This window comes from Balaenoptera borealis (assembly GCF_965194805.1).
Source record: "Balaenoptera borealis genome assembly, chromosome: 5".
NCBI lineage: Eukaryota > Metazoa > Chordata > Mammalia > Artiodactyla > Balaenopteridae > Balaenoptera > Balaenoptera borealis.
Genome location: NC_138862.1, coordinates 3,505,137 through 3,531,414, shown reverse-complemented (window position 1 = coordinate 3,531,414; position 26,278 = coordinate 3,505,137). Strand labels below are relative to the sequence as shown.

The 26,278-nt window shown below is 46.2% G+C and overlaps 2 protein-coding genes across 7 annotated transcripts in view; one reads left to right on the top strand and one right to left on the bottom strand.

Moving 5' to 3' along the window:
• UBASH3A (ubiquitin associated and SH3 domain containing A) overlaps positions 1-9,004 on the top strand; it is a 51,794-nt gene extending 42,790 nt beyond the window's left edge. For 5 of the 6 annotated variants that reach the window (XM_082392860.1, XM_082392862.1, XM_082392863.1 and 2 more), the window contains 3 exons: positions 276-382; positions 3,728-3,837; positions 5,648-9,004. In XM_082392860.1, coding sequence (XP_082248986.1) covers positions 276-382; positions 3,728-3,837; positions 5,648-5,785 — 355 coding nt within the window. In that variant the 3' untranslated portion in view covers positions 5,786-9,004. The remainder of the gene's footprint in view (positions 1-275; positions 383-3,727; positions 3,838-5,647) is intronic. The other variant, XM_082392865.1, reaches the window with a different exon arrangement.
• Positions 5,153-26,278, bottom strand: part of RSPH1 (radial spoke head component 1) — a 46,197-nt gene continuing 25,071 nt past the window's right edge. The window contains exon 10 of the mRNA XM_082392884.1: positions 5,153-5,607. The gene's annotated coding sequence lies outside the window, so the exon portion shown is untranslated. The remainder of the gene's footprint in view (positions 5,608-26,278) is intronic.

The window sequence follows — 26,278 nt, the reverse complement described above, 5'->3', positions numbered from 1 at the left end:
AAGGTTGGATGTGAAGCCCACAGGTCGGGCCCGTTGAGAAGAGGGTCAGTCAGTCTGGCTAGAGTTCGTCAGCCAGAGAACCTGCATCTCCCGCTGCCCGTGGCTGGCGGCGCCATCACAAGCCTGTGTGCGGGTGCTCAGGGAGAAGGCTCGCTGGAGGCCCAACGCCAGCTCTTTGCTGGTTTTGAGCACAGAACTGGAGGCTCACTGCTGACTGTGAGCCCTGGCTAGAGGCGAGCCGTCTCCCTCCTTCTGCTCCCCTCCCCCTCCTCCAGGCCCGCCTTCCCCCTCCCCTCCCTCCTGCCCGCCGAGCCCTACGAGGATTACTTGCACAGGTGTGCAGTGAGCATGGAACAGATCGTCAGCACCCGCCCGCAGGACGGTAAGTGGCCCCATCGTCCTCCGGTACCAGCCGCCCTGGGGGTTGGGTTCTCACCTCTGGGATGGAAATGATTGATTTTTGAACCGAGGGATGCCCCAACCTCCCCTGCCCCATTTCCCTGCCACTGGAGTGCTACATCGCTGCCTCTGCATAGACACACGCCCCCCGACCCAGGCCCTGGGGCCCCTGATTCCGGAACCAAGAGCTGATGGGATCCAAGACAGAAGGGTCGACACAGACCACCCACGCCCACTTCCTAGGAAACAAAAGAATCTAAGAATCAAGCAGCCAAATGTTGGGTCATGTTTAAATGACAATTCGGACAAAGCATCTGTTTAAGTTGATGGTCGAGACCATTAAAGAAATTTGAACATGGAATTTAAATCTGGAATCTGAATATGGAAGTATTTAAGAAATATTAGGGCTTCCCTGGTGGCGCAGTGGTTGAGAATCTGCCTGCTAATGCAGGAGACACGGGTTCGAGCCCTGGTCTGGGAAGATCCCACATGCCGCGGAGCAACTAGGTCTGTGAGCCACAACTACTGAGCCTGTGCGTCTGGAGCCTGTGCTCTGCAACAAGAGAGGCCACGATAGTGAGAGGCCCGCGCAACGCGATGAAGAGTGGCCCCCGCTTGCCGCAACTAGAGAAAGCTCTAGCACAGAAACGAAGACCCAACATAGCAATCAACCAATCAATCAATCTTTAAAAAAAAAAGAAATATTAATGCTAATTTTGTGAGGTGTGATAATAGCATGGTTGTGTGTAAGAATGAAAAGTCCTCCTTTGGAGATGCAAACCGAGGTACATCCTGTGAAATTGAGTGATGTTTGGGATATGCTTTAAAATACTTCGCTAAGTGTCCATCAACCGATGAATGGATTAAGAAGATGTGGTGCATATATACAATGGAATATTACTCAGCCATAAAAAAAGAATGAAATTTTGACATTTGCAGCAACATGGATGGACTTGAAGGGCGTTATGCCAAGTGAAATTAGTCAGACGGAGAAAGACAAACACTTTACTTATATGTGGAATCTAAAAAATACAACAAGCTAGTGAATATAACAAAAAAGAGGCAGACTCACAGATATTGAAAACAAATGAGGAGTACCAGTGGGGAGAGGAAACGGGGAGGGGCAAGATAGGGGTCGGGGATTAAGAGGTACAAACTGTTAGGTATGAAATAAGCTACAAGGATATATTGTACAACATAGGGAACATAGCCAATATTTTATAGCAACTAAATGGCGTATAACCTTTAAAAATTGTGAATCACTGTATTGTACACCTTATATAATATTGTAACTTATACAGTATAATATGGTACATAAACTATACTTCAGTAAAAATAAAATAAAAATACTTCACAGAAAAGGGGGTGGGGTAGCAGACATGATATATGGTGGGCAAAATGTCAACAACCATTGGAGCTCCCTGATGGGAACACGGGGATTCATCAGACCCGCTTTTGGGGTATATATCAAAATGTCCATAGTGAAACTCGAAAAACAAATCCTATAAGATTTAAGTTAGCAAGTGCGTATTGAACATCAGCAATGTGTCAGGTACCAAATAAAGCATTATGGGAAAAATCTAAGCAAAGAAGACACACGTTCTACCCTCAAAGGGTATGAATATTGTTGGAGGAAAAGGCGCAAACATCTGGAATATTAGGAATATTAAATAACATGAAAAAGAGCTCAGAAGGAGTTGATAAGGGACCACCCGGCCCACTTGCCCCACCATCGTTCTTTCCATCCCTCGTCCAAAGGAGCTCAGGGGACCAAAGACTCTGATGACCAGGACCTCGGCGACAGCTGAGCCCCTGCCCTCCCCCCAGAGTCCCCAGTGCACCATGGGGCATGTGCTCTGAGACCTCAACCTTGCTGTGTCCAGCACCCCATGCACACCCGGCCATGAGACCGGTCTATGTGACCTGTTTTGACTGATGGGCACCCTGGGGAAGGTGCTTTTGGAAACCACACCTTAGTGGCCTTTGATTCATTATCAGTCTCACGTTGCTCACAATTATTGCCACAGGCCATCAGAGGACAGAATGAAATGAGGGCCTTTCCTGCACCCAGGCCCCGCCCTGGCCCACCTGTCTCCACCTGACCCAGGCTGAAATTCAGTGTCCACGGATGACCTTCCTTCCAAGCATCTCCCTACGGTCCTGAGGGCTTCTGGAAGCGGATGCAGAACCATTGCTTCATCACCTCTGGGGTCTACTGACCCCTGCCTGTGACATAGGTGGCCGCTGCCTGCTTCAGGGATGCAGACCCATCCACCCATGGCTGTGGCAATTGGCTGAGGCACCCAGGATGCAGCACCTGAGCAGTGGAATGAGTAGGGTTTGGAAGGCAAAGGCTGGGCCAGGAGGAGGCAGAGGGAGTGAGCAGGCCAGGAAGACGAGGGGCGTGTGGATCAGTGGACAGAGCAATGGAAAGTCCAGCGGGGCTGGAGGGAAAAAGCTCACACCTGCCAATCCCCCGGGAATCGTGGCCCTTCACAGCCTTTACCTGTTAGGTCCTCACCCTCCCGTGTGGTCTGAAGTATCACCTCCACTGACACCATGTGACTTGGAAGCTCAGAGGGTCTAGGAGACCGCCGTGCCCAGGCAGCTCGGCTGGAGAGCACAAGCCAGGGGTCAAACCTGCATGTCCGGCAACCTCACCATGACCTTGGAGGCCAAAGAAATGAGTGTGAAATGACTCAGAAATAACACAGGAGAAGCAGGTGGGGGCTTGGCTCTGGGTGTCACACCGGAGAATCTATAGCCACATTAGGCGCAAATGAATAGATCGCTCTGTGACTCGCAGCTTTCCAGGGAAGCTCGGGTTCTGATTTTGTCCTCAGGTGGTGGGCTGGGTCCGGCTACGGGGCCTCCCTGGCTCACCCGCGGGTCTGACTCCCAGCCTTGCCCGCGCCTGTCACCTTCAGGAGACTCACTCGGCGCTGGACTCTGGGGGTCTTTCTGTAAAGCGAGGGTCACCCACGGCCCCTTTGGGATTGAGCAGCTGATCTTTCTCAGGCTCACAGGCGAGGCCTGGACGAGGCCGCTCAGCGCACGGCGCCGTCGCATTCCTGGAGCTTGCGGGCAGGTGCAGCCACCTGAGCCCTGCACAGGATGCGACGGGCTCAGAAGAACTTCTACACAAACCAGAGGCCGACTGCCAGTGTTGTTCAGCTCTTACCAACCACGCCTCCCTCCTACCTGGGGTCCCTCGAGGCCTCGGGACGCCACAAGCTTGTTCCGCCCGACAACTTTGGGCCCCCCTCCCCGTCTAATAAGAGGCGTTCTCTGTGCCTGCTCTGACCTCGGGGTGTCCTTCCTCCCACAGTGGGCGTCATCCTGGTCGTGGGCCATGGCTCGGCGCTGGACTCCTGCACCCGCCCACTCCTTGGGCTGCCGCCCCGGGACTGCACAGACTTCACTCAGCTAGTGAGGAAGGTACGTGCCCCCTCGTTTCTCTTTCTGCCGCAGAAACAGGCAGCGCGACAATGCAGCGTCACCACACGCCCCTCTCAGAACGAAGACAAGAGCAGCAGGGACCCACCTGTCACCTGAGAACGTGCCCGCCTGCTCTGACGCAAAGGGCAGCCTTGGGCAGGGAGCTGACGGGGGAGGTTTGTCATCTTTCTCATGATGGCAACTGTGGCCGTTTGCTACCAACATAATATAAAAAACAAGACAGAGAACTTTTATTATCAGGTCACATGATAATCCCTTGTCACTCCGTAGTTGAGCACTTGGTCCAGTGGGGGGTGAGATATTTGGATAAGAAGAGAAAGGGCGGTTGCTGGGCTGACTTGCTCTGGGGACTGGGGGGCTGACGGACAGAAGGGAGCCCCTCCCTCTTGCCTTTGGAATCATCCAGCCTCAGAACACACGAGCTGGTCAAAGCTGCTGGGGTGCCTGGTGCCGGGCCGGGGCCGTATAAACACATACTGAAAAAGCAAGCAGGTGACGGATGTGTAGAGAAGGATAACGGGTACTTTGGACCAACCTGTGGAGCACCACCTGGCAAAGCAGAGGTGGCTTTTATCCAGATGGCAAGGTAAATGGAGGCGGGAAACTCAGGGCTCAGACCCCGCCCCCATCCCTGCCCCCTAAATCTACGCAGGGCCTTGCTCCTGCTGACATCACCATGTCTCCCGTCCCCGCGTACTCCTACGTGGCCGCTCCTATTCTTGCATCCCTTCCCACCCCGGGGCCCCCTGGGGGTCCTCGTCATCCTCGCAGACAGCTGTGCTGCACACGCCAGACGCTGACTGAGATTGCATGTCAATTGCACGTTGACACGGTTCCAAAATCCCACTAGTCTTTGTGGCCAAATTCCCACCCATTCCCCTGACCCTTGGCCTCCCCTCTCAAGATGCCAGCCTTGAACTTCCAAACTCCCGCCACTTTCTTACACTGAGGATTTGGTGTCCACCCCCAACCCCATCCCCAAGTTAGCTAGACTTGCCAGTTAATATCAGAAATTCATCAAGGGCTTTACCAACCAAGGATGGGCCTTAAAGTCAGGAGCAGCTGAAAACGGACATTCAGGAGCCCACCCCCATCACACTCATCCCCAAACCCTCCCCCCAGTCTCTACAAACAGAAGGAGAGAGTATCCCTGAGTCAACGCCAGCCCCCACTTGGATCCTGCCCCCCAGGTTGGAATTTTTGCACGTTTCTTCTAACCAAGGAATTTCCGGACATTGAAAAGAGAGGGGAAAAAAAGGAAAGCAGAACACGTAAACAAACAAAGCCTTAAAAACAAAGGTCTACTCCAAACCATTTATTTTACAGGGAATTGAGGTCTAAAGCTTCGCTTTGTCCTTTAATCTTGGGTTTAAAAACACAATACCTGTATCTTTTTGTGATGCTGAATTCGAGAATGGAAGCCCCTCTTGAAGCAGTAGGGTAGACAGAAGGGGTTCTCAGCCTCAACATTGTTGACGTTTGGGCAGGACGGCGCTGTGCTGTGGGGACTGTCCTGTGCATTGTGGGATGTTTAGCAGCATCTCTGGCCTCTACCCCTGAGATGCCGTAGCACCCCCAGCTGTGACAAAGAGTGAGGTCTGCAGACATTTCCCACTGCCCGTGGGAGGGGCGGGGAGCCCCCACTGAGGGCTGCTGTGTTGGATGTTGGTGCTGCGTCCAAGGCATTGTGGGTACGTCACGCCAGCCTCCAAGGCTGTTGGCTTTGGAACAAGTCTGAAATCCATGGACCTGGTATAAAATAATAATAAGTGATTTAACTCTGTTCCAGATCCCTTCTCTGGGTATGTGCTTCTGTGAAGAAAACAAAGAGGAAGGAAAGTGGGAGTTGGTGAACCCTCCCGTGAAGACGCTGACTCATGGCTCAAACTCAGCGTTTAACTGGAGTAACTGGATCCCGGGCAACTAAGAGCCACCTCTATGTTTGCATAATTCACAATGATGAAGAGGGGAAACGCTTCGCAGTGGCTGTAAGATACTGTTATTTGAAAAGATCATAGTCTCCCCTAATATGACTTGTAGAAGCACAAAAGGCACTTTTAGATACCAGAGTGTTTGCCCTCTGCGGACCGTCATCCTGTGAGCTTAGCTGTGGGGATGCCACCTGTACCATGTGCATTGGCCATGTGGCTTGGAGGGGAATGAGGAACCATGACACTGACCCCACAGAAAATTCTACTTTACTTTATATGTCTTTATTCATCAAGTCCCCAATTGTTTTTTTCTTTTTCTGTTTCAATCACTCTTTGGCTATGTCCACATAGGCCAAAAGAGGTGGAATATTGAATAAAATGGTGCAAGAGGGCTTCCCTGGTGGCGCAGTGGTTGAGAATCTGCCTGCCAATGCAGGGGACACGGGTTCGAGCCCTGGTTTGGGAAGATCCCACATGCCGCGGAGCAACTAAGCCCGTGAGCCACAACTACTGAGCCTGCGCGTCTGGAGCCTGTGCTCCACAGCAAGAGAGGCCGCGATAGTGAGAGGCCCGTGCACCATGATGGAGTGGCCCCCACTTGCCACAACTAGAGAAAGCCCTCGCACAGAAACAAAGACCCAACACAGCCAAAAATAAATAAATAAATTAATTAATTAAAAAAAAATGGTGCAGGAAAACTACCTACCAGATCAAAACCGGGAAACAGGCTTGGTGACCACAGACCAGGTATTAGTTTCCTGTTGCTGCTGTAACAAGTAACCACACAGCGCTGATTAGAGACACAACTTTTTTAAACACACACGTGTTTACTCTGTTACAGTCCTGCAGGTCAGCAGTTCTGAAATAGGCCAGCGGGTTCCTTTCCTTCCGCGGCCCTGGGGAGAATCTGCTTCCCTGCTTCTCCAGGCTTTAGAGGCGCCTGCATTCCTTGGCTCACGGCACCTTCCTCTGTCTTCAAAGGCAGCAGTGGTGCCTCTTCAGATCTCCCTGTTCCTCTACTTACAGTCACATTGCCTTCTGCTTCTGACCTTCCTGTCTCCCTTTTGTAAATTCCCCTGGGATTACATTGAACCCACCCAATAATCCCAATAATCTGGGAATATCTCCCCATCTCAAGACCCATAACTTAATCGCACCTGCAAAGTCCCCTTTGCCATGTGATGTAACGTAGTCACAGGTCCAGGGATTACGATATGCACATCTCTGGGGCCGCTCAGTCTTCAGCCCACCCCACCCCCAATCCTTCTAAGCACTTCCAGCTGCTTATACAGAGGCCAGTGTGTAAGGATTTGTGACATCCCCCTTGCTGCAGGTCTTATTCAGCTTCTCTTTTTCTCCCTTTGATCAAGTGGAGGGGGGAGGAGAGCTTTGCAAATGGAGGCAGTGGGTCCTGCCCTGACTATCAGGAAGGAAAAACCAGAGAACCCCCAAGCCCACCAGGCACAGTGAAGTATCCAGAGATGGTGTATCCAACGGTGCTCTGACTTTGAAGAAGCTGGTCCAGGCAGTCGATGGGGGGTCCCCAGCGGTGTCCTCTCACCCCATCCTTGCTGAAGAAAAAGAAAAAGTCCTCCAAGTGCTCAGAGGGAGGGGACAGTCGTGGTTGGATGTGCTACACCACCACCTCGCAATCCCTCTGGGTTCGCTCCTGGATATCCCAGTGCCACAAGGATCTTCTTAATCACGATGATGATAAAAACTTCACCAATCAAGCAAATGGGGTTTACATAGTGGTCACTGCTTTGGGGTGGTCCACAAGATGTCCGGGTTCACCCTCTCGGGGGGGAGGCTTCTGGGTCTCACGCCCCTGGGTGATGAAGGGGGCAGACAACCACCTCCTCTCCACTGGGCTGCTGATGGGGGTTTACACGGGATGACAAGATGGGTTTGAATCTCGGAGCTTGAAGTCAAGTGTGCAAGAAACACTGTTTTCTTTATATTCTCTAATTCTTCTGACTAGCCCCCCACTTCTGTTGCAAAGATAGAAAAGCCCACTTCTGTCATTCTCGGCTTCCAGAATGACCCTCACTGTGCGGGGCTTCCTTGGGCACAGAGCTGTCCTGCGGAGGGGCAAGGATGGAGGTGCCTTTGGAAGCTTTTCATTATTTGGTGTAAGTTTTCAACTCTATGAACTAATAAGGAACCAAAAAAGAAGGAAAGAAAGGTTTCTGAGCACTCCTCTCTTTCCTCTTTCCTTTGGCCTTGCTGGTCCTCGGGTGTTTACAAGCCTAGTATGAGCCCTGCTGACCTCATCTGGAAATAGATGTCCTGTGCCCACCAGCGCCCACCTCTGACCCCGCCCACATTATCTCTTTGATTTCCTCACCTGTGAGCTTGAAAAAACAAACCTGGAAAGGAGCCCTCCACCGTGTTTTGCCTGCTGCCCCCCACACGGTGGAGGTTAACGTTGTTTAAGAACTTTGTGGCACAATGACTGGGGTTGCTCCTGGCCAGTACTTGGCTCTTTCGGAAGATGAGAGGAGGCTGAAAGGGGGAGGAGGAGCTGGCCTTGGGCTGCGAAGGAATTGAGGAGCCTGAGCTCATGCCTGTGACGGAGAAGCCCTCAGCCACAGGTCTGGGGCCACCCATCCCTGCAAACACTGCTAAGTTTCTCTGAGAAGAAAGAGCCATCATGATTTTCCACTGAAGCAAGTCTTATTTTAGCACCAAATTTGAGATGCTTTAGGTATGAGTCACGTTGCTGAATTTTATGGGTTGAATCATGTCCCCCCAAATTTTATAAGTTGAAGTCCTAACCCACAGCACTTCAGAATGTGACTTCTGTTGGAGATGGGTCTTTAAAGAGGTGATAAAACTAAAATGAGGTCATTGGGGTAGGCCCTAATCCAAGATGACTGGAGTCCTTATAAGAAGAGGAGATTAGAACACAGACATACAGAGGGACAATCATGTGAGGACACAGGGAGAAGAAGGCCATCTACATGCCCAGGAGAGAGGCCTCAGAGGGACCAGCCCTGCCCACACCTCAGTCTTGGACTTCAAACCTCCAGAGTATAAGACTAAAATAAACAACTATTTTTTGAGCCGCCCAGCCTGTGGCACTTTGTCAAGGCAGCCCCAAGACACTACTACAGAGCATAAAAAACATTGATACAAACACCAAAAATGGATACTTCTGAAGGGCTGGTTACGGGCCAGGGCATGCAGCTCAGCACAGGGCCCATAATAAATGTTACCATTGGGGCTTCCCTGGTGGCGCAGTGGTTGAGAATCTGCCTGCCAATGCAGGGGATACGGGTTCGAGCCCTGGTCTGGGAAGATCCCACATGCCGCGGAGCAACCGGGCCTGTGCGCCCCAACTACTGAGCCTGCGCATCTGGAGCCTGTGCTCTGCAACAAGAGAGGCCACGATAGTGAGAGGCCCGCGCACCGCGATGAAGAGTGGCCCCCGCTTGCCGCAACTAGAGAAAGCCCTCGCACAGAAACGAAGACCCAAAACAGCCAAAAATAAAATAACTAAATAAATTTAAAAAAAAAAAAGACCACTGCAAACACAGGAATTTTAAAAAATAAAATAAAATAAAAATAAATGTCACCATCAACTGAGCCTGTTTAAAGCATCCAGATCCATACACGACCCCTCCCGACTTTTTCTGTACTTATTTTCAAACAGTTAACATAAAAATCTAACTCCCTGTGGGCAGGTCTTGTGAGGAGTAAAGGCTAGAACCTGGGTCACCTAAAGGTCCTCCCTCCCTGGCCTTGGGGAAGAATGAGGTCTGGGGACATTTGTGCTGACCCCCTTTTCCCACCCCAGTTATTTCTGGGAGCCCTCTGGGAAGCACGGGTGCTCGGGAAGCGATCTGTGAGACACTGCCTTTCTCAGCCCCCAAGATCAAGAGCCCCTAGTGGCTTTGCCATCCTACCGTCTGGAGGAAGGCACCCACCTAGGGTCACAGCCCTCACTCCCAGAACCTCCTACACAGAGCCAGGCTGGGGGTCTCATCCTCTCCAAGTCCCTTTGTCACCTGGTCTCGGGGGCTCACAAAGGCCTACAAACAGCCCTAACTGCCCCTCCCACTCCATCGGACCCCCATATCAGTCCAAGGAGCCGTGGCAGAGGAAGTGGGGAACAGAGGCATCCCTCCCACCCACGTGCAGAGACCCTGCACCCTCTGGCCATGCATCGAAAGCCAGTTGTCAGTACTTGCAGATGCTGGGACCATAAGCCTGGAACCCCAAGAAATGGACTGAAATCCTCATACCCCAGGAAGAGAATTCAGCAACATGGCTGAGCTCATGGGTAAGTTCAAGCATCAATAGCTTTTGTTTAGGGCCACATCCTTAGGAGATACGACACAGAGAATGTCCCGTTTGCATGGCCATGACAGCACAACATGAAACGCCTAAGAATGCATTTACAGGACTCATGAGAACTTAACATATCACCGAGGGGCACAGAAGAAGGCTGGAATGGTTGGAAAGGCATGCCATGTTCCCCCATAGAAAGCAAGACTCAACATCACAAGGATGCCGTCTCCTAAATTCATCCACAGGGTGACCACAATCAAATTCAAATCATGAAAATGCCTTTTGAGGGAGAAATGAGTGGATTCTGAAGTTCATGAGGAAAAACAAACTTCCAGGAGGAATAACTAACAAAATCCAAAAGGGAGTGTTGGGATAAAGAGTGGATGTAACCCCAACAGATATTAAACCCATTATAAAGCTACTGTAGTTAAAACAGTGTGGCAGAAGTGCTGGATTTTAGGCAGAGTGATCAGAGGTATAAATAGAAAGACAGGAATCAGCCCTGAAACATAGGCGTTTATGTATGTTAAGCTGGGTAATGGAATGACCAGGGTTGGGGTGGGGGGCAGATGATTAAGTCAGTGATGTTGGGACAATAGGGTCACCATCTGGGGAAGAGAAGGTTGGAGTTGTTCCTCACTCATTGCAAAAAAAAGAAAAGAAAAGAAAAGAAAAAATCAAAGGTTTAAATGTAAAAACTGAAATTGTAAAAGTACTAGAAGACACCATGTGAGAACTTTTTAAAAGTATCTCAGAGTGGGAGGTGGGGGAAGGCCTTTGTAACCATGACACAGAAATCTGGAACTATAAAAGGAAAAATAGATAAATTCAACTAAAATATTTTTCAAATCTGCTTTAAAAAGCACCTTCAACAAAGTTTAAAAGTACAAGCTGGGAAAGTACAAAATTTAAAAGTACTACAAGCGTAACCCGACCCCCAGCCCACCCAGCCTCTTCCCTCTGCACCCCAGGGACCCCGATGCCCTCAGCCATGCTCTGCCTCGCTCTGCTGTTTGCTGTCACTTGTTTGTGTAAACATTGCTTATTTCAAAGGGTGCAACGGTGACCACGTGCCAAGTTCACTGCAAGCCCAGAACCTGGGCAGGGAGTGGCACCCGGTCACCTCTGTGACCGTGATTCACCTGCAAACCTGCTCCGTTTACGTGGTCCAGGGTTTCCCAACCTCTGCACTGTTGACACTGGGGAGGGATAATTGTTTCTTGTGGGGGCTGTCCTGTTCATTGTGGGCATCCAGCAGCATCCTTGGTCTGGACCCAGTAAGATGCCAGAAGCACCCCTCCTCCCCATTATGATAATCAGAAACGTCTCTGGACATTGCCAAATGTGTCTGGGGGAGCAAAATCACCCCAGCTGAGAACCACTGATGTATGCCCTTCCCAGAGATGCCGAGAGCCTTGTCCCCAGGTGATGACACGTGAAGTCACCCGGGCTCCCCAGGACCCACACAGGTGTGCCGGTGGAATCCCTGCTGGGTACACGTGCTATTATGGAGACAAATGCCTTAACCAATAGGTCCCTATCTTGAGCTGAGCAGCTTGTGTTGCTCTGAAGGGCAGGGCTTTGTGCATTACAAGACAGAGGAAGCCCGGGGGTACCTGTGAACAGCTGTGTGAGCCTGGAGGGCTGCACTGAGGGGTGGCCAAGACCAACAGGGGAGAGCTCTGTCAAATGGGTCTTTCTGTCCTCGTGGCCAAGACCTGGTGACAACCTAGCCTTGTTTCTAGTCTTTTAGTCCATTTGACCGAGTCCCCCAACCAAATTCTAGAACTTGAAAGTCTGTTTTTGTTTTTGTTTTTTTTAATTTTTACTTTATATTGGAGTATAGTTGATTCACAATGTTGTGTTAGTTTCAGGTGTACAGTAAAGTGATTCAGTTATACATATACATATATCTATTCTTTTTCAGATTCTTCTCCCATATAGGTTGTTACAGAGTATTGAGTCCCCTGTGCTATACAGTAGATCCTCATTGATTTATTTATTTTATATATAGTAGTTGTGTATGTTAATCCCAACCTCCTAATTTATTCCACCCCCCACCTTTCCCCTTTGGTAACCATCAGTTTGTTTCCTAAGTCTGTTTGTTTTGTAAATAAGCTCCTTTGTATCATTTTTTTAGATTCCACGTATAAGTGATACTATATGAAAGTCTGCCATGAACACCCAATGGCTGTAGAGTCTTTGGACACAGTGCATGGTCCCAAATCAGAGTAATCTTCTCCTCAATCCCTATCCCGTACTTCCTCCCTCCCCCAGACCCCAAGGGCCAGCAGACAATGGATACACAAAAAGTAAATAGAATTGCAAGAAATAGTTTCCAATAATGAAGGAGACATTAATTATTCAACGTCACCACCAGCATTGTCCAAAGGAATTAAATTGGGTTTGGGAGACCTGGGTTTGAGCTCCAATTCTGTCCTTTACTCATGTGACCTCGGGTAGCATTTCTGTGTGTTTTGGGTGCGCCACTGTGACCTGGTGTTGGGTAACAGCATCCTACCCTCTATTCTGGAGGAAATGTCACCCTCTTAGCAGTGAGCACTGGGGGGCTGAGCTGGGGTGTCTGTGGCATTTGCCAATTTCCATGATGCAAATGCTCCTCCCACCGTGGCTGATTCTGAGCCATCAACGTTTTAACAGTTGATTCACAAAATGCCTGAGCATTTCAAAAGCCGCTCTCCTGAGCTGGTGTTAGCTGGCTCCAGCCCACCACTGCTCTGTGGGGAGAGGTCAGGTTTAGTGAGAGGGGCTTCGACTGGCCTGCGGGCACCATCGCAGCCATGTGCTTCGGGCTGGTGCCCACTTCCTGCTAAAGAAAACAAGCCTCTTTCACAAAGAGGGGGAAGGGCAGGAGGAGGGGCCAGATCAGGAGAGTGAGGAGACCATGGCCCTGGGCTGGGAGGAAAGACTTGGCAGAAGAGCCGGTCCAGGGGGTATGAAGTGAGATGCTGTGTGCTGGGCTCTGGAAAGACGTTTGGCTCCTAGGAGCCCTCCAAGGTTGTGTCTCTTCCGGGTTCCGGGTCCAACCAGCGACTCTGGCGCCTGGACCCTGCCTGGAGGGAGCCCCACCGCTTGCCTGTACCCAGTCTCCCTGTTCAACTGGGCACCACCTGCTTCCACCCCCTCCTGACCTGCTGCCCACCCCCAACACACACACGAGAAAACCACACACTTCCTCCAAGGCAAGACAAAGCCTGCACACTCCACGCACTGAGTAAAGTCTCGGGGGTGGAGGTGGCAAACTACCAAGCTGAACTTGACTTTTACAGACTTCACAGATTTTACAGGATGCTCCATCACAAAGGGTAGTAGGAACTCAGCTGTGTCGAAAGGTCTTTGCAAGTTCCCGCAGAAAATTTCCAGAATCCTTAGCTTCTCATCCCTGTTTGGTTCCAAGTGAATGCCACTTCCAGCTGTTGAATACCATTTGCTTCTAAAGCTGAAGCCCCCAAAAAAAGCTAAGAATTAGACACACACACACATACACACACATGATCTTCTCAGTGAAGCAAAGACGTTCTTGAAGAAATCATTCCAAAAATGAATGATCTGGAAATGCCAGATTTCTCCTTCTCCCTCCAAAAGTGTTTCTTTCAACTAGTAACTCATTAACTTTCATTCTGTTCCACTCACAATAAATGAGAATCTGCTAGTGCCATAAGCCAAACTGTTTTCCAAAGAAGCTACAGCACATAAATCCCAAAGGAGAAATGCTCTGAGTGAGCTGCAGGTAGGCTCTCCCCCAAAACCCTTCCCAGAAAGGCAGCCCATCTGATTTTAGTGGTTGATTCTGGAAAGTACACGTTTTTACTGCCTTCAGTGATTCTTGGACCATTTTGCTCTCCTTGCTCGGGGTGCTGACGGAAGGGTGGACCCTGTACCCTGGCTCACGTTGACATTATTAAAAATGGGGGTCCCAGAGCTTATTATCTGGGAAAACACAACCAGCCTTTGAGGAAAAGCAAGGAACCCTGAATAAGCCATCTATCAGCTTGCTTCTCAAACATGCAGTGGGATGGGCATCACCGGGGAGTGTGTTAGAAATGCAGAGTCTCAGACCCCTCACTCACCTGCTGGGTCAGAAGCTGCATTTTGACTCAGTCACCAGCGGGTCTGCATGAAGTGAACGTGAAGAGGTGCTGTCTGCCTTGAAGAAAATATATTGTGTCACGTGCCATGAGAAGATGAAGAGGGACACAGCAGAGATGGTGACACAGCGTTTGTGATAGAAATGTGCCACCATCCCCACGTCCTGACCCTCTGAGGTCCCAGTTGACTACTCTAACATCTTCCTAACTAGTTCTCTTCCTTTGTTTATTCCTTAAGATAAGTGAACCCAAAGAAGATGTGGTGCATGTACACAATGGAATAATACTCAGCCACAAAAAAGAATGAAATAATGCCATTTGCAGCAGCATGGATGGACCTGGAGATGATCATACTAAGTGAAGTAAGTCAGACAGAGAAAGACAAATATCATGTGATACCACTTATATGTGGAATCTAAAAAAACGGTACACATGAACTTATTTACAGAACAGAAAGAGACTCACAGACATAGAAAACAAACGTATGGTTACCAAAGGGGAAAGGGGTGGAGGGATAAATTAGGAGTTTAGGATTAGCAGATACACACTACTATATATAAAGTAGATAAACAACAAGGACCCACTGTGTAGTACGGGGAACTATATTCAATATCTTGTAATAACCCATAATGGAAAAGAATCTGAAAAGAATATATGTATAACTGAATCACTTTGCTGTACACCTGAAACTAACACAACATTGTAAATCAACTATACTTCAATAAAAAAAAAAGATAAGTGAACCCATATTTTACCACTAGAGGGAAAGCTTTCTTCCGCCCTTAAGACCTCCTCAGAAGCCTCAGAGTTTATGTGAGATGAACATGGGCATCATCTACATGGGCAGCTGGAGGCCCTGGAGACAGAAGCTTAGACTCAATCCCCGCCCTGCAGAAGCTCCTGCCGTGCGCAGGACATGCGTGGGCGAGCGAGCGATGGGACATAGTCGGGGCGTGAGGGGGTCTGGGGAGCCCCAAGGAGACCGCCTCACCTGATCAAGTCTGCCTTCATCTCCAGTGCCCATTCACTGTCACATAAACGTCATCCTGGTCGTGTCCTCTGGCTCTGCAGCCCAGCCCCACCGAGGAGGCCTGAGAAGCAGCGGGAAGATGGCCAACCACGAGGCTGAGAGAAAACACTGGTCACTTCATATGAGCTAGAGATGAAATGAAGCTCAAAAAGAGAGTCGGGCCCCAAATTGAACCCCGGTGAACTGAGTAAAGCTGTCCCCCCCAGGGGTTATAAAGAAAGAAAAATGGACCAAGCAGTCCTTGTTCAGAGCAGACTGGTTCTCGACTCAGGATGTAAACCCAGCCTGGTCCTGGGCCCTGCTGGGTGGATGGACTCATCTTTCAGGAGCAGTGCAGAGGGCGGGGGCTTGGTTATAACACCTGACAGTCGCCTGTAGAGGCTCAGGAAGAAGGACACACTGGAATCTGTGGGCTGGGTGGGTGGATGAGCTGGGCCAGGCCTGCTCCGGGGCTGGAGCGCTCACCCTGGGCTCTCACCCCGCAACAATCCAGGCCACCAGCCACCCTGCCGGCAGGCCCAGGGGACAAGGGAGGGAAGCAGAGCCACGGCCTGGCCAGGACCTCGTCTGGGGAGGACATAAATCATCTTGCCATGTCTATGCTTCTTGATTTTCCTGTTCCATCTGGCTTGTATAGAGCATGGAGCAGGGCACTGGAGCTGGGGAACCTCTGTGGACTGTTTGCAGCTGTGATTGGTGTGGGTGACGTCAGAGCATGTGAAGTGGCCCAATCTGGTCATTAGGTCGCTGTGGTGCAGAGGAGCTAAAAAGAGCACACGTTTCAAGTCAGAACACTCTGAGTTAAGCCCACACTTGACACTCACCTACTTTGTGAACTGGAGTCATTTAATTCTCTAAACTTCTATTTTCTCACCTAAAAAATGGACATATGTTAGTACCTCCTTCATAGGATTGTTGTGAGGTGAAGCTAATCAATGTTCTTTACATAAAATATTTAGCTTAATGCCTAGAACACAGTGATCTCAATTTGTGTTGGGAGCCCTGTTATTTTTTATATTGTAGCTTTGATTACCAATAAAACCATTCAGGTTTTTTCTAGATTCCCTCCTCTACTTGGGCCCTGTGAGCATAGATGTGGAGTGTTTAAGGGATATTTACACGGAGTATTGTGAACAGAGAGGGAAGCAGGACCTAGAACTTGAGAAAATTGATTTAAATCAATTTTTCTATGCACTTGGATTTAAAAGAATTATATACAAAAAGGTAAAGTAGTAATTTGTTGTAATCAGAAAGTTAGAGCAATTTAGAAGAGAAAAGCAGTTCAAAAAATGGCTCCTGAAAAGAGCCAGATGCCAAATAACAGTAGCTTCTACAGAATGCTTTTTATTTTCTTGAATCATTTTCTGTTCTCTCAGTTTATGCTTTTAACACTTTATAAGAGGAGTGAGTAATACCATCTCAGTATTAGCGAAAAGGTGTGGCTTCTCAAGTCAAATACATTGTAAGTGATGGAGCCCAGGTGAGAAGAGATGGGTACAGGTTTAGAAACATTTAGATCCAGTATCAAAAGTGAAATTGATCAAACTCTTAGAGGAAAACATAGGCAGAACACTCTATGACATACATCACAGCAAGATTCTTTTTGACCCAGCTCCCAGAGAAATGGAAATAAGAACACAAATAAACAAATGGGACCTAATGAAACTTAAAAGCTTTTGCACAGCAAAGGAAACCATAAACAAGACCAAAAGACAACCATCAGAATGGGAGAAAATATTTGCAAATGAAGCAACTGACAAAGGATTAATCTCCAAGATTTACAAGCAGCTCATGCAGCTCAATAACAAAAAAACGAACAACCCAATCCAAAAATGGGCAGAAGACCTAAATAGACATTTCTCCAAAGACGATATACAGATGGCCTACAGACACATGAAAGAATGCTCAACATCATTAATCATTAGAGAAATGCAAATCAAAACTACAATGAGATATCATCTCACACCGGTCAGAATGGCCATCATCAAAAAATCTAGAAACAATAAATGCTGGAGAGGGTGTGGAGGAAAGGGAACTCTCTTGCACTGTTGGTGGGAATGTAAATTGATACAGCCACTATGGAGAACAGTATGGAGGTTCCTTAAAAAACTACAAATAGAACTACCATACAATCCAGCAATCCCACTACTGGGCATATACCCTGAGAAAACCATAGTTCAAAAAGAGTCATGTACCAAAATGTTCATTGCAGCTCTATTTACAATAGCCAGGACATGGAAGCAACCTAAATGTCCATCGACAGATGAATGGATAAAGAAGATGTGGCACATATATACAATGGAATATTACTCAGCCATAAAAAGAAATGAAATGGAGGTATTTGTAATGAGGTGGATGGAGTTAGAGTCTGTCATACAGAGTGAAGTAAGTCAGAAAGAGAAAAACAAATACAGTATGCTAACACATATATACGGAATCTAAGGAAAAAAAAAAAAAAAGGCCATGAAGAACCTAGTGGCAAGACGGGAATAAAGACACAGACCTACTAGAGAATGGACTTGAGGATATGGGGAGGGGGTGGGGTGAGATGTGACAGGGTGAGAGAGTGTCATGGACATATATACACTACCAAATGTAAAATAGATAGCTAGTGGGAAGCAGCCGCATAGCACAGGGAGATCAGCTCGGTGCTTTGTGACCACCTAGAGGGGTGGGATGGGGAGGGTGGGAGGGAGGGAGATGCAAGAGGGAAGAGATATGGGAACATATTGTATATGTATAACTGATTAACTTTGTTATAAAGCAGAAGCTAACACACCATTGTAAGGCAATTATACTTCAATAAAGATGTTTAAAAAAAATAAAAAAATTAAAAAAAATAAAAAAAAAAATAATACTATTTTTTCAATAAAAGAAACCAAAAACAAAAAAAAAAAGTGAAATTGGGTCCTGGAAGTAATTGCTATGGCACTTGCCTTCTCACCATGAACAATTAGAAAGCTCTTCAAAAATATATGAAACAGGTTTTTTTCAGATGTTGGACAATGGGCAGTGCAACAATTGTCCATCTTACTGCCTGAAGAGAGGGTTTCCAGGTCAGAGTACAGAGAGGGAGAACCTAGGTAAGCCCAGTAGGCTGCCTGAGTAGATGAGGAGGGGTGAGAGTTTGTAGAGACAAGGCAGCAGGGATTCACCAGTACCAGGCAAGAGAGTGGCACAGAGAGAGCTCCAGGGACATGTGGATGGTAAACTTCAATTATTCAGCAGAGCACTTACTTAAATCAAATTTCTTGAGATGAAAACTATAATAACTGAGACTTAAAAACACACTGGATAGAACTGCAGAAGAAAAGATTGGTGAATATGAGCACATAACAATAAAAACTAACCAAATTGAAACAGAGAGAAAAATGACGGACAATGAAACAAACAAAACATCAGTGACTTGTAGGAAAATATTGAGCAGGTTAGTACATGAAGAACTGGAGTCCCTGAAAGGCACGGGGGAAGAAAAAATATTTTTGGAAAGCAATAGCCAGAACGTTTTTAAATCTGATGAAAATTACAAACCCACAGCCAAGAATCTCAACAAACTCCAAGCACAAGAAATAGAATGAAAATTACATGAGAAAAAATATAATCAGATAGTTCAAAACCAGGAATTAGGAGAAATCTTAAAAGCAGAGAGAGAAAAAATATACAGAACATACAGAGACACAAATTTAAGAATAACAGCAGACTTTTTGTCAGAAACAATACAAGTAATGTGGAGCAACATCTTTAAGTACTGAAGGAAAAAACTGCCAACATAAAGTTCTATACCCAGGGAAAATGTGCATCAAAAATAAAAGTGAAACAGAAACTTTTTCAAATATAAAAAGCTAAAGAAATTTATCACCAGCAAACTCACATTACAAGAAATATTAAGAAAATTCTTCATCAGAAGGAAAATGATGACAGATGGAAATCCAAATGTACACAAAGGAATAAAGAGCATCTACAATGTTAACTGCATGGAGAAGTATATAATATTTATTCTTATTGTTATTTTTAAGAGACCATGGGATATATAAACAAAAATAATAACAATGTAGGATGGGGTTTGTAATATCTGTAAATTAAAAGATAGGACAACAATAGCCTGGGAACAGAGAAATAGAAATAGGGTTCTTATACTACACAAGAACTGGTATACTATCACTTGAAAGCAGAGTGTGAAGAACTAAATATGTGTACTATACACCCTAAAACAATTACTAAAAAGTAAGACAAAGATTTATATCTAATAATCCAAGAACAGAGATAAAGGGAACCATAAAAACAATCTAAAAGAAGACAAAAAGGAGGGAGAGGGTAATAAAATAACAGTTGGCATTTAAACCTAGTCATATCGATGATACCATTAAATATCAGTAGTCTAAACATACCTATTAAACAGCATAGATCAACAGATAAGATAAATAATCAAGACCTAACTGTATGCTACCTACTTGAAACCTCTTTTGCCTATTTTTTTTTAATTTATTTTATTCATTTATTTATTTATTTTTGGCTATGTTGGGTCTTCGTTTCTGTGCTAGGGCTTTCTCCAGTTGCAGCAAGCGGGGGCCACTCTTCATTGCAGTGCGTGGGCCTCTCACTATCGTGGCCTCTCTTGTTGCGGAGCACAGGCTCCAGATGCGCAGGCTCAGTAGTTGTGGCTCACGGGCCTAGTTGCTCCATGGCATGTGGGATCTTCCCAGACCAGGGCTCGAACCCGTGTCCCCTGCATTGGCAGGCAGACTCTCAACCACTGCGCCACCAGGGAAGCCCTTGCCTATTTTTTAAAATTATTAGAAGTAAAAGAATGGAGAAAGAGATACCCTGCTAACTCTTCAGAATAAAGCTGGAATGGCTATATTGATGTTAAACATTTCAGAGCAAAGATTATTGCCAGAGATAAAGAAGTTACTTCATCATAATAATTAACGAGTCAACTTATCCAAAGAATATAGCAACCCCAAACATTTGTGTTCCAAATAACAGAGCTTCAAAAACATGAAGCAAAAACTGATAGAACTGCAACTGTGGAAAAATCCGCAATTCTAGTCATGGATTTCAATCTCTCTCACAATAATTGATAAAAACTAGTAGACAGAAAATAAGTAAGTACATAGAAGTTTGACAACACTATCAACCAACTTGGCCTAATCAATATTTATAGAACACTCCACCAAGCAACAGCAGAATTCACACTTTTTTCAAGTGTGCATGGGTCATTTACTAAGATAGACTATACTCTAGGCTAAAAAACAAGTCTTGGTAAATTTAAAAGTACTCAAGTCATTAAATGTATGTTTTCTTACCAAAAAGGAATTAAATGGAAATTGATAACAGTAAAATATCTAGAATATTTGGAAACTAAATAACACATCTCTAAATACTGCATGGATTAAAGATGAAATCAAAAGGGTAATTGGAAAGTTTTGAACTGAGTTAAAATGAGAATACAAAGTATCAGAACTTGTTAGATGCCATTAAGGCACAATTTGGAAAGAAATTTATAGCACACTAAATGCCATTATTAGAAGAGAAGTAAAGTCTAAAAGCTATGAGCTTAGCTTCCACTCTAAAAACTAGAAATATAAGAGCAAATTAAACCCAACATAAGCAAAAGAAAGGAAATGATAAAGATCCAAGGATTTATCAATGAAATAGAAAACAGAAAAACTAATAGAATCAATGAAACCAAAAGCTGGCTCTTTGAACACATTCAAGAAAATGTATAAGCCTCCCACAGACTAACCAGAGGGAAAAAAAGAGCAAGAAAAAACAAATTACCAGTATCAGGAGAGGTGACATCACTACTGAGTTGGCAGATATTAAAAGACAACATTATGAACAATTTTGTGCCAACAATTTCAAAAACTTAAATAGAAAATTTCTTAAAGATGCAAACTATCAAAGCTCAATCAAGAAAAAATAATCTGAACAGTCTTATATCTAATAACAAAATTGAATTTGTAGTTAAAAACTTTTCCACAAAGAAAAGTACAGGTCCAGAAGACTTCACTGGTGAATTCTACCAAACAATGAAGGAAGAAATAATACCAATTCTAAACAAACCCTTCCAGAAAATTGAAGAGAAGGGAATGCTTACCAACATATTCTATGAGGCCACATTACCTTGACAACAAAACTAGAGAATGACATTTCAAAAACAGAAAACTACAAATAAATATCCCTCATAAACATAGTTGCAAAACATATTAACAAAATTTTAGCAAATCAAATATAACAATATATAAAAAGGTGATATATCCTGACCAAGTGAGGTTTATCCCAGAAACTGCAAATATTCAAAAATAAAAATCTATAACTCACCATGTGAACAACTTAAAAAGAAAAACTGTATGATCATCTCAATAGAGAAGGAAACAAATTTTCAACAAAAATCCAACATCCTTATATGCCAAGAGCTCTAAGCAAACTGAGAAGGGAATTTATCAACTTGATAAAGGACATCTACAAAAAACCCTAGAGCTGTCACAATACTTGATGATGAAATACTAAATGCTCTTCCCATAAGATCAGGAACAATATGCAACATGGGACAGGAGAGTCTAGCCAGTTCAATATGGCAAGAAAAATAATAGTAAAAGGCATTCAGATTAGAAAGGAAGTAGTAAGATTTACTCTATTCATAGATGAAATAATCATCTGTGTAGAAAATCCAATGGAATCCACCAAAAAATCTCAGAATTAATAAGTGAGTTTAGCAAGGTTGAAGAATATAAGATCAATAATCAAAAATCAGTTATATTTCTATATACTAGCAATGAATAATAAGTAGTTAAAATTAAAAATAATATCACTTAGCATTAAGGAAAAATGGAATACTTAGAGACTGTTGACTAAAAAAAAATGCACAACCTCAAAGTTGAGAGTTATGTTTTATTCAGCAGACTTACTGAGGACTTAAGCCCAGGGGACAGGGTCTCAGATAGCTCTGAGGGACTGTTCTGAAGAGGTCAGGGAGGATCAAGGGTATATAGGAATTTCTGCAACAAAAACCAGGCAGTCAGAACATCAAAAGATTACTGTTAATTAAAGAAAGCCAGACATCGCAAGTTACCGAATTTAGCACTTTTCCATGTATGGGAAGATGCAAGAGTCGGGGCTCATGGAAATCATTCCTTTGATATGCACCTTAACTATCTAGGGCCAGTATCCTGCTTTTCTCTGTCCTGAATCCCCTCAGGATGCACAGTCTCCGGTGGCTGATGGCTTGATGGCCACAACATCCTTTGTTTACTAGTATGGCAGGGGACGTTCTTCATTCACAAGACAAATCTGACAAAATACATGCAAGACCTGTCTGTATACTGCAACTGCAAAACAGTGCTCAGGGAAATTTTAGAAGACCTAACTAAATGGATAAATATGCCATATTCATTGGCAAAATGTCAATTCTTCCCAACTTGTCCTGTAGATTTAAAGCAATCCCAATCAAATTGCCAGCAGGGCTCTTGCATGTGTGTGCAGAAATTGACAAGATGATCCTAAGACTCATGAAAATGTGAAGGACCTAGAACATCCCAAACAACTTTGAAAGAGAAAAACAAAGTTGAGGGACTTAATGCTACCTGATTTCAAGATGTATTATAAAGCTGTGGTAATTGAGATAGTTTGTTGGCACCCAATTAGATAAACAGAATAATGGAACAAAATAGCTAGTCCAGAAATTACCCACACACACACATTTGGAAAACTGATTTTTCACAAAGGTATAAAGCAATCCATTGGAGAAAAGATAGTCTTTTCAACAAATGGTGCTGAAAAAAATTGAATATCCATATGGGAAAAGGTAAGACTTCAATCCATACTTTATTCAAAATTGCCCCAAACAGGAAACAGCCCAAACATCCATCAACATGTGAACAGAGAAGCAAAAAGTTGTAAAAGTGTTATATACAATGAAATACTACTGGCCAAGCAGCAGAGAGGAAAGAACCACTGACATGCACAATGATGTGAATGAAAACATTACGCTGAGCTAAAGCCAAATCGGTATATACCTCCTGATTGCATTTATATAAAACTTTAGAAAACATAAATCTAATCTACGGTGACAGAAAGCAGAACAGTGTCTGTGTGGGGCTCCGGGTGAGGGGGAAACTGACTGCTAACGGTCGTGAAACCTTTTTGGGGTAACGGAAATATTCTGCATGTTCACTGCAGTGGGGGTCACGTGGTTGTGTACATTTCTCAAAGCTCATTGAACTGTTCACTTAAAATGGGCGTATTTTATTTTCTATAAAATATACCTCAAGGAAGCTGATACCAAATATTTTAATTTTTTAAAATGAAATTGGGTTACATGTTAGGGTAAGGACTTGTAGTAACAGCCCCAAGGGCTAACCCTGGGCCAAGCAGGGTGCAGCTCTTGTCACACAGCTCCGAGCTGCCCTCTGGGGAAGGTGCAGAGAGGTTAGCGCTCCCTGATGGAGCAGTGTGCCTTGGGTCTTTAGGGCGATTACAGTATTCGAATGATTTTCTCTCTTTCTGAGGTGTCTATTTGGGCAGCAGTTGGGAGCGACACTGTCTCCAGGTGCCCACGATGTAGGAACCAGATTCTGGAGTGGCACCAGGAGTCCAGGTTGTAATCACCTGAGCTTCAGGTGGGTTACTCCATCCTCAGCCCACCCCTCAACAGCCCCTCGGCCGCCACCCACCCCTTCCTCTCCAGCCCCACTTGCACACACCCTGCTTCACTCTGCACCTTAGGGTTATTCTGACACGTGTACACATCGCTGTCATGTGGTAGGGGTGGACACGAGCTACCCACCCTTGCTGCGTCCACCACCCGCCCCCACTCCTGCCCAAGCCCTACTCCGAGCAATGTTTTGAACCCAGACCCTGTTCCATAAATCGTGGTCACACAAAAAATGAATAAAAGAATCCCTGGAGTAAAACGGCTCATAATTTTATTTCAGGAGTTGTTTTTATTGTGGTGATAAACCTAATACAGCCCAGTTATAATTCAGTTTATGACTTTAACATATCCTGTGACTTGTCAAAGTTCATAACTTTGTGGGATTTATGAAAAATATATTTATATTGCACTTGCAAAAGGCAATACAATCCAGTAATTTAGTGTAATCTGTTTTACATACTCTTAACAATCCAAATTCTAGATATTGTTTTCATATAAATCTATTTTATTCATCAGATGTGTTCTGAATCACTGGTGTAAAAAAGGAATTTTAGTGGACTTAATCACACAGCAGCAGTAAGCACCGTCCATCATTATACATAACTACATTACCTACATTATCTTATTCAATCCTCAAGGCAACGCTCTGAGATCTACAATGAAGAAATGACATAACACACAGCAATCACGAAATTAGCTGGCTGCGAAGCTAGCGCCTGAATCCTGGCACATGGGACTCATCCACCTTCGGTCCTGACCACGGTGACTCGGAGCCGTGGTATAAGTGCTCCAAGCCAGCGATTCTCAAAGCGCGGTTCCTGCACCAGCAGCACCTGCAATCCCTGGGAACTTATGACAAATGCACGCACTGGGGTCCCACCCTAGACTCACTGGATCAGAAACTCTACGGTGGAGCCCAGCAATCTGTTTCCACAGGCCCTCCAGGTGATCCTCCAGGACATGCTCAAGTTTGAGAACCACGGCTGTAAAGGAACTGAGCTTTGTAAAGGAATCGCCCTGCAAGTCCATTAGGAAGGATGGCCCTTTGAAGTTGGTGATCATCAGCTGTTCTTTTCAGGATTGCTCAAAGGCAGGACACCCATAGGAGAGGAAGATGATCCCATGACTTTATGCATTCATTGCTGTATGCATAAATATGTACGTATCTTCTCCTTCTTACTATTTTGATGAAGAAATAGCAAGTCCTTCACTACACAGAAATTGAGAAACGCACACACCACCTCGCAGTCTGAGGCCCTGCATAGCAGTGACCCTCTCCCCACAGCAGCTCCTGGGACCCCATCCTTTACGGGGGCTCCTGACTGTTTTGGGGCTCTGCCCGGGAGCTCACTAAGGCCTCTGAGCGGTAAGTTCTTGCTGCCGAAATTCAGTTGTGGGAAAATAAACCACAGAATTCCCCAGAGGCAACATGGGAATTGCACAAGCAGTGTTTGGTGAACACCTCTGCCCGCAGGTGGCCTGCTCGGCCAGGTGGTCACGGTCTTGGCGGCAGGCCCCTCGGGGACTCCCCGCATGTGGACGTGCGGGGTGCAGAGCTTTCTGCTCCCGGAAGGGACTCCCAGGGGCGCAATGGAAAGTGGGGCTGCTTCGGTGGGGTCCTGAGCAAACCACTTATTCCTTTTTTTTTTTTTTTTTTTTAAACTCTCGGCAAAGTCAGACCCTGAATTTAGGGAAGCTAGAGGCATAGATAGCATTTCAACTAATGGTCATTTTCTTATCGTCCTCCAGATGGCGGGAGAAGAAGACAGCAGGACAGACACCCGTCCAGGGCGGGGCTCAAGCAGCAGCAAGGAGCCCAAAGAGCGCATGCGCAGCGCAGCTTTTGGGGGCCGGGCCTGGGTGGTGCGGTGCGTGCGCGATGGGGCTCCTAAAACTGGCAATACTTGCCCAAACCTCACCTTCCGGAAGTGGTCTTTTAAGGCTCATTGTTGCGTGCCCACATGGTGCCAGGCTCTGTGCTGAGGGCTGGGTGCGCAGGGATCGAGCTGGGTGTCTTTGATTGCCCCCTGTCCCTAGGCTGACCTGTGTGGACCCCACAGGAGGGTCCCCTCCCCTTCTTCTCCCCTCCTCTCCTTTCTCCCCCTTCTACCCCTCCCTTCCTTTCTCCTCCACTCCTCCCCCTGCCTCCTGCAAGGAAACCAACCTCTGTTATAAAAGTCTTTCAACACCTGCTCCCGAGGAAGTGGCCTCGTGATCTGATGCCCGTTCTGCCTAGGGCCCACCCACCTCTCACCGCCCCAGCCCCAGAAGAGAGCTGAGACCAGCGGAGTCCAGGGAATGAGGCAGAAGACCCCTCCCCCCAGGAGATGGCGCCCCCAGGGAGAGGATTACAGGTCCACCCGGTGCCACCAGCAGAGCCTGGGGGCAACATGGGAGGGGA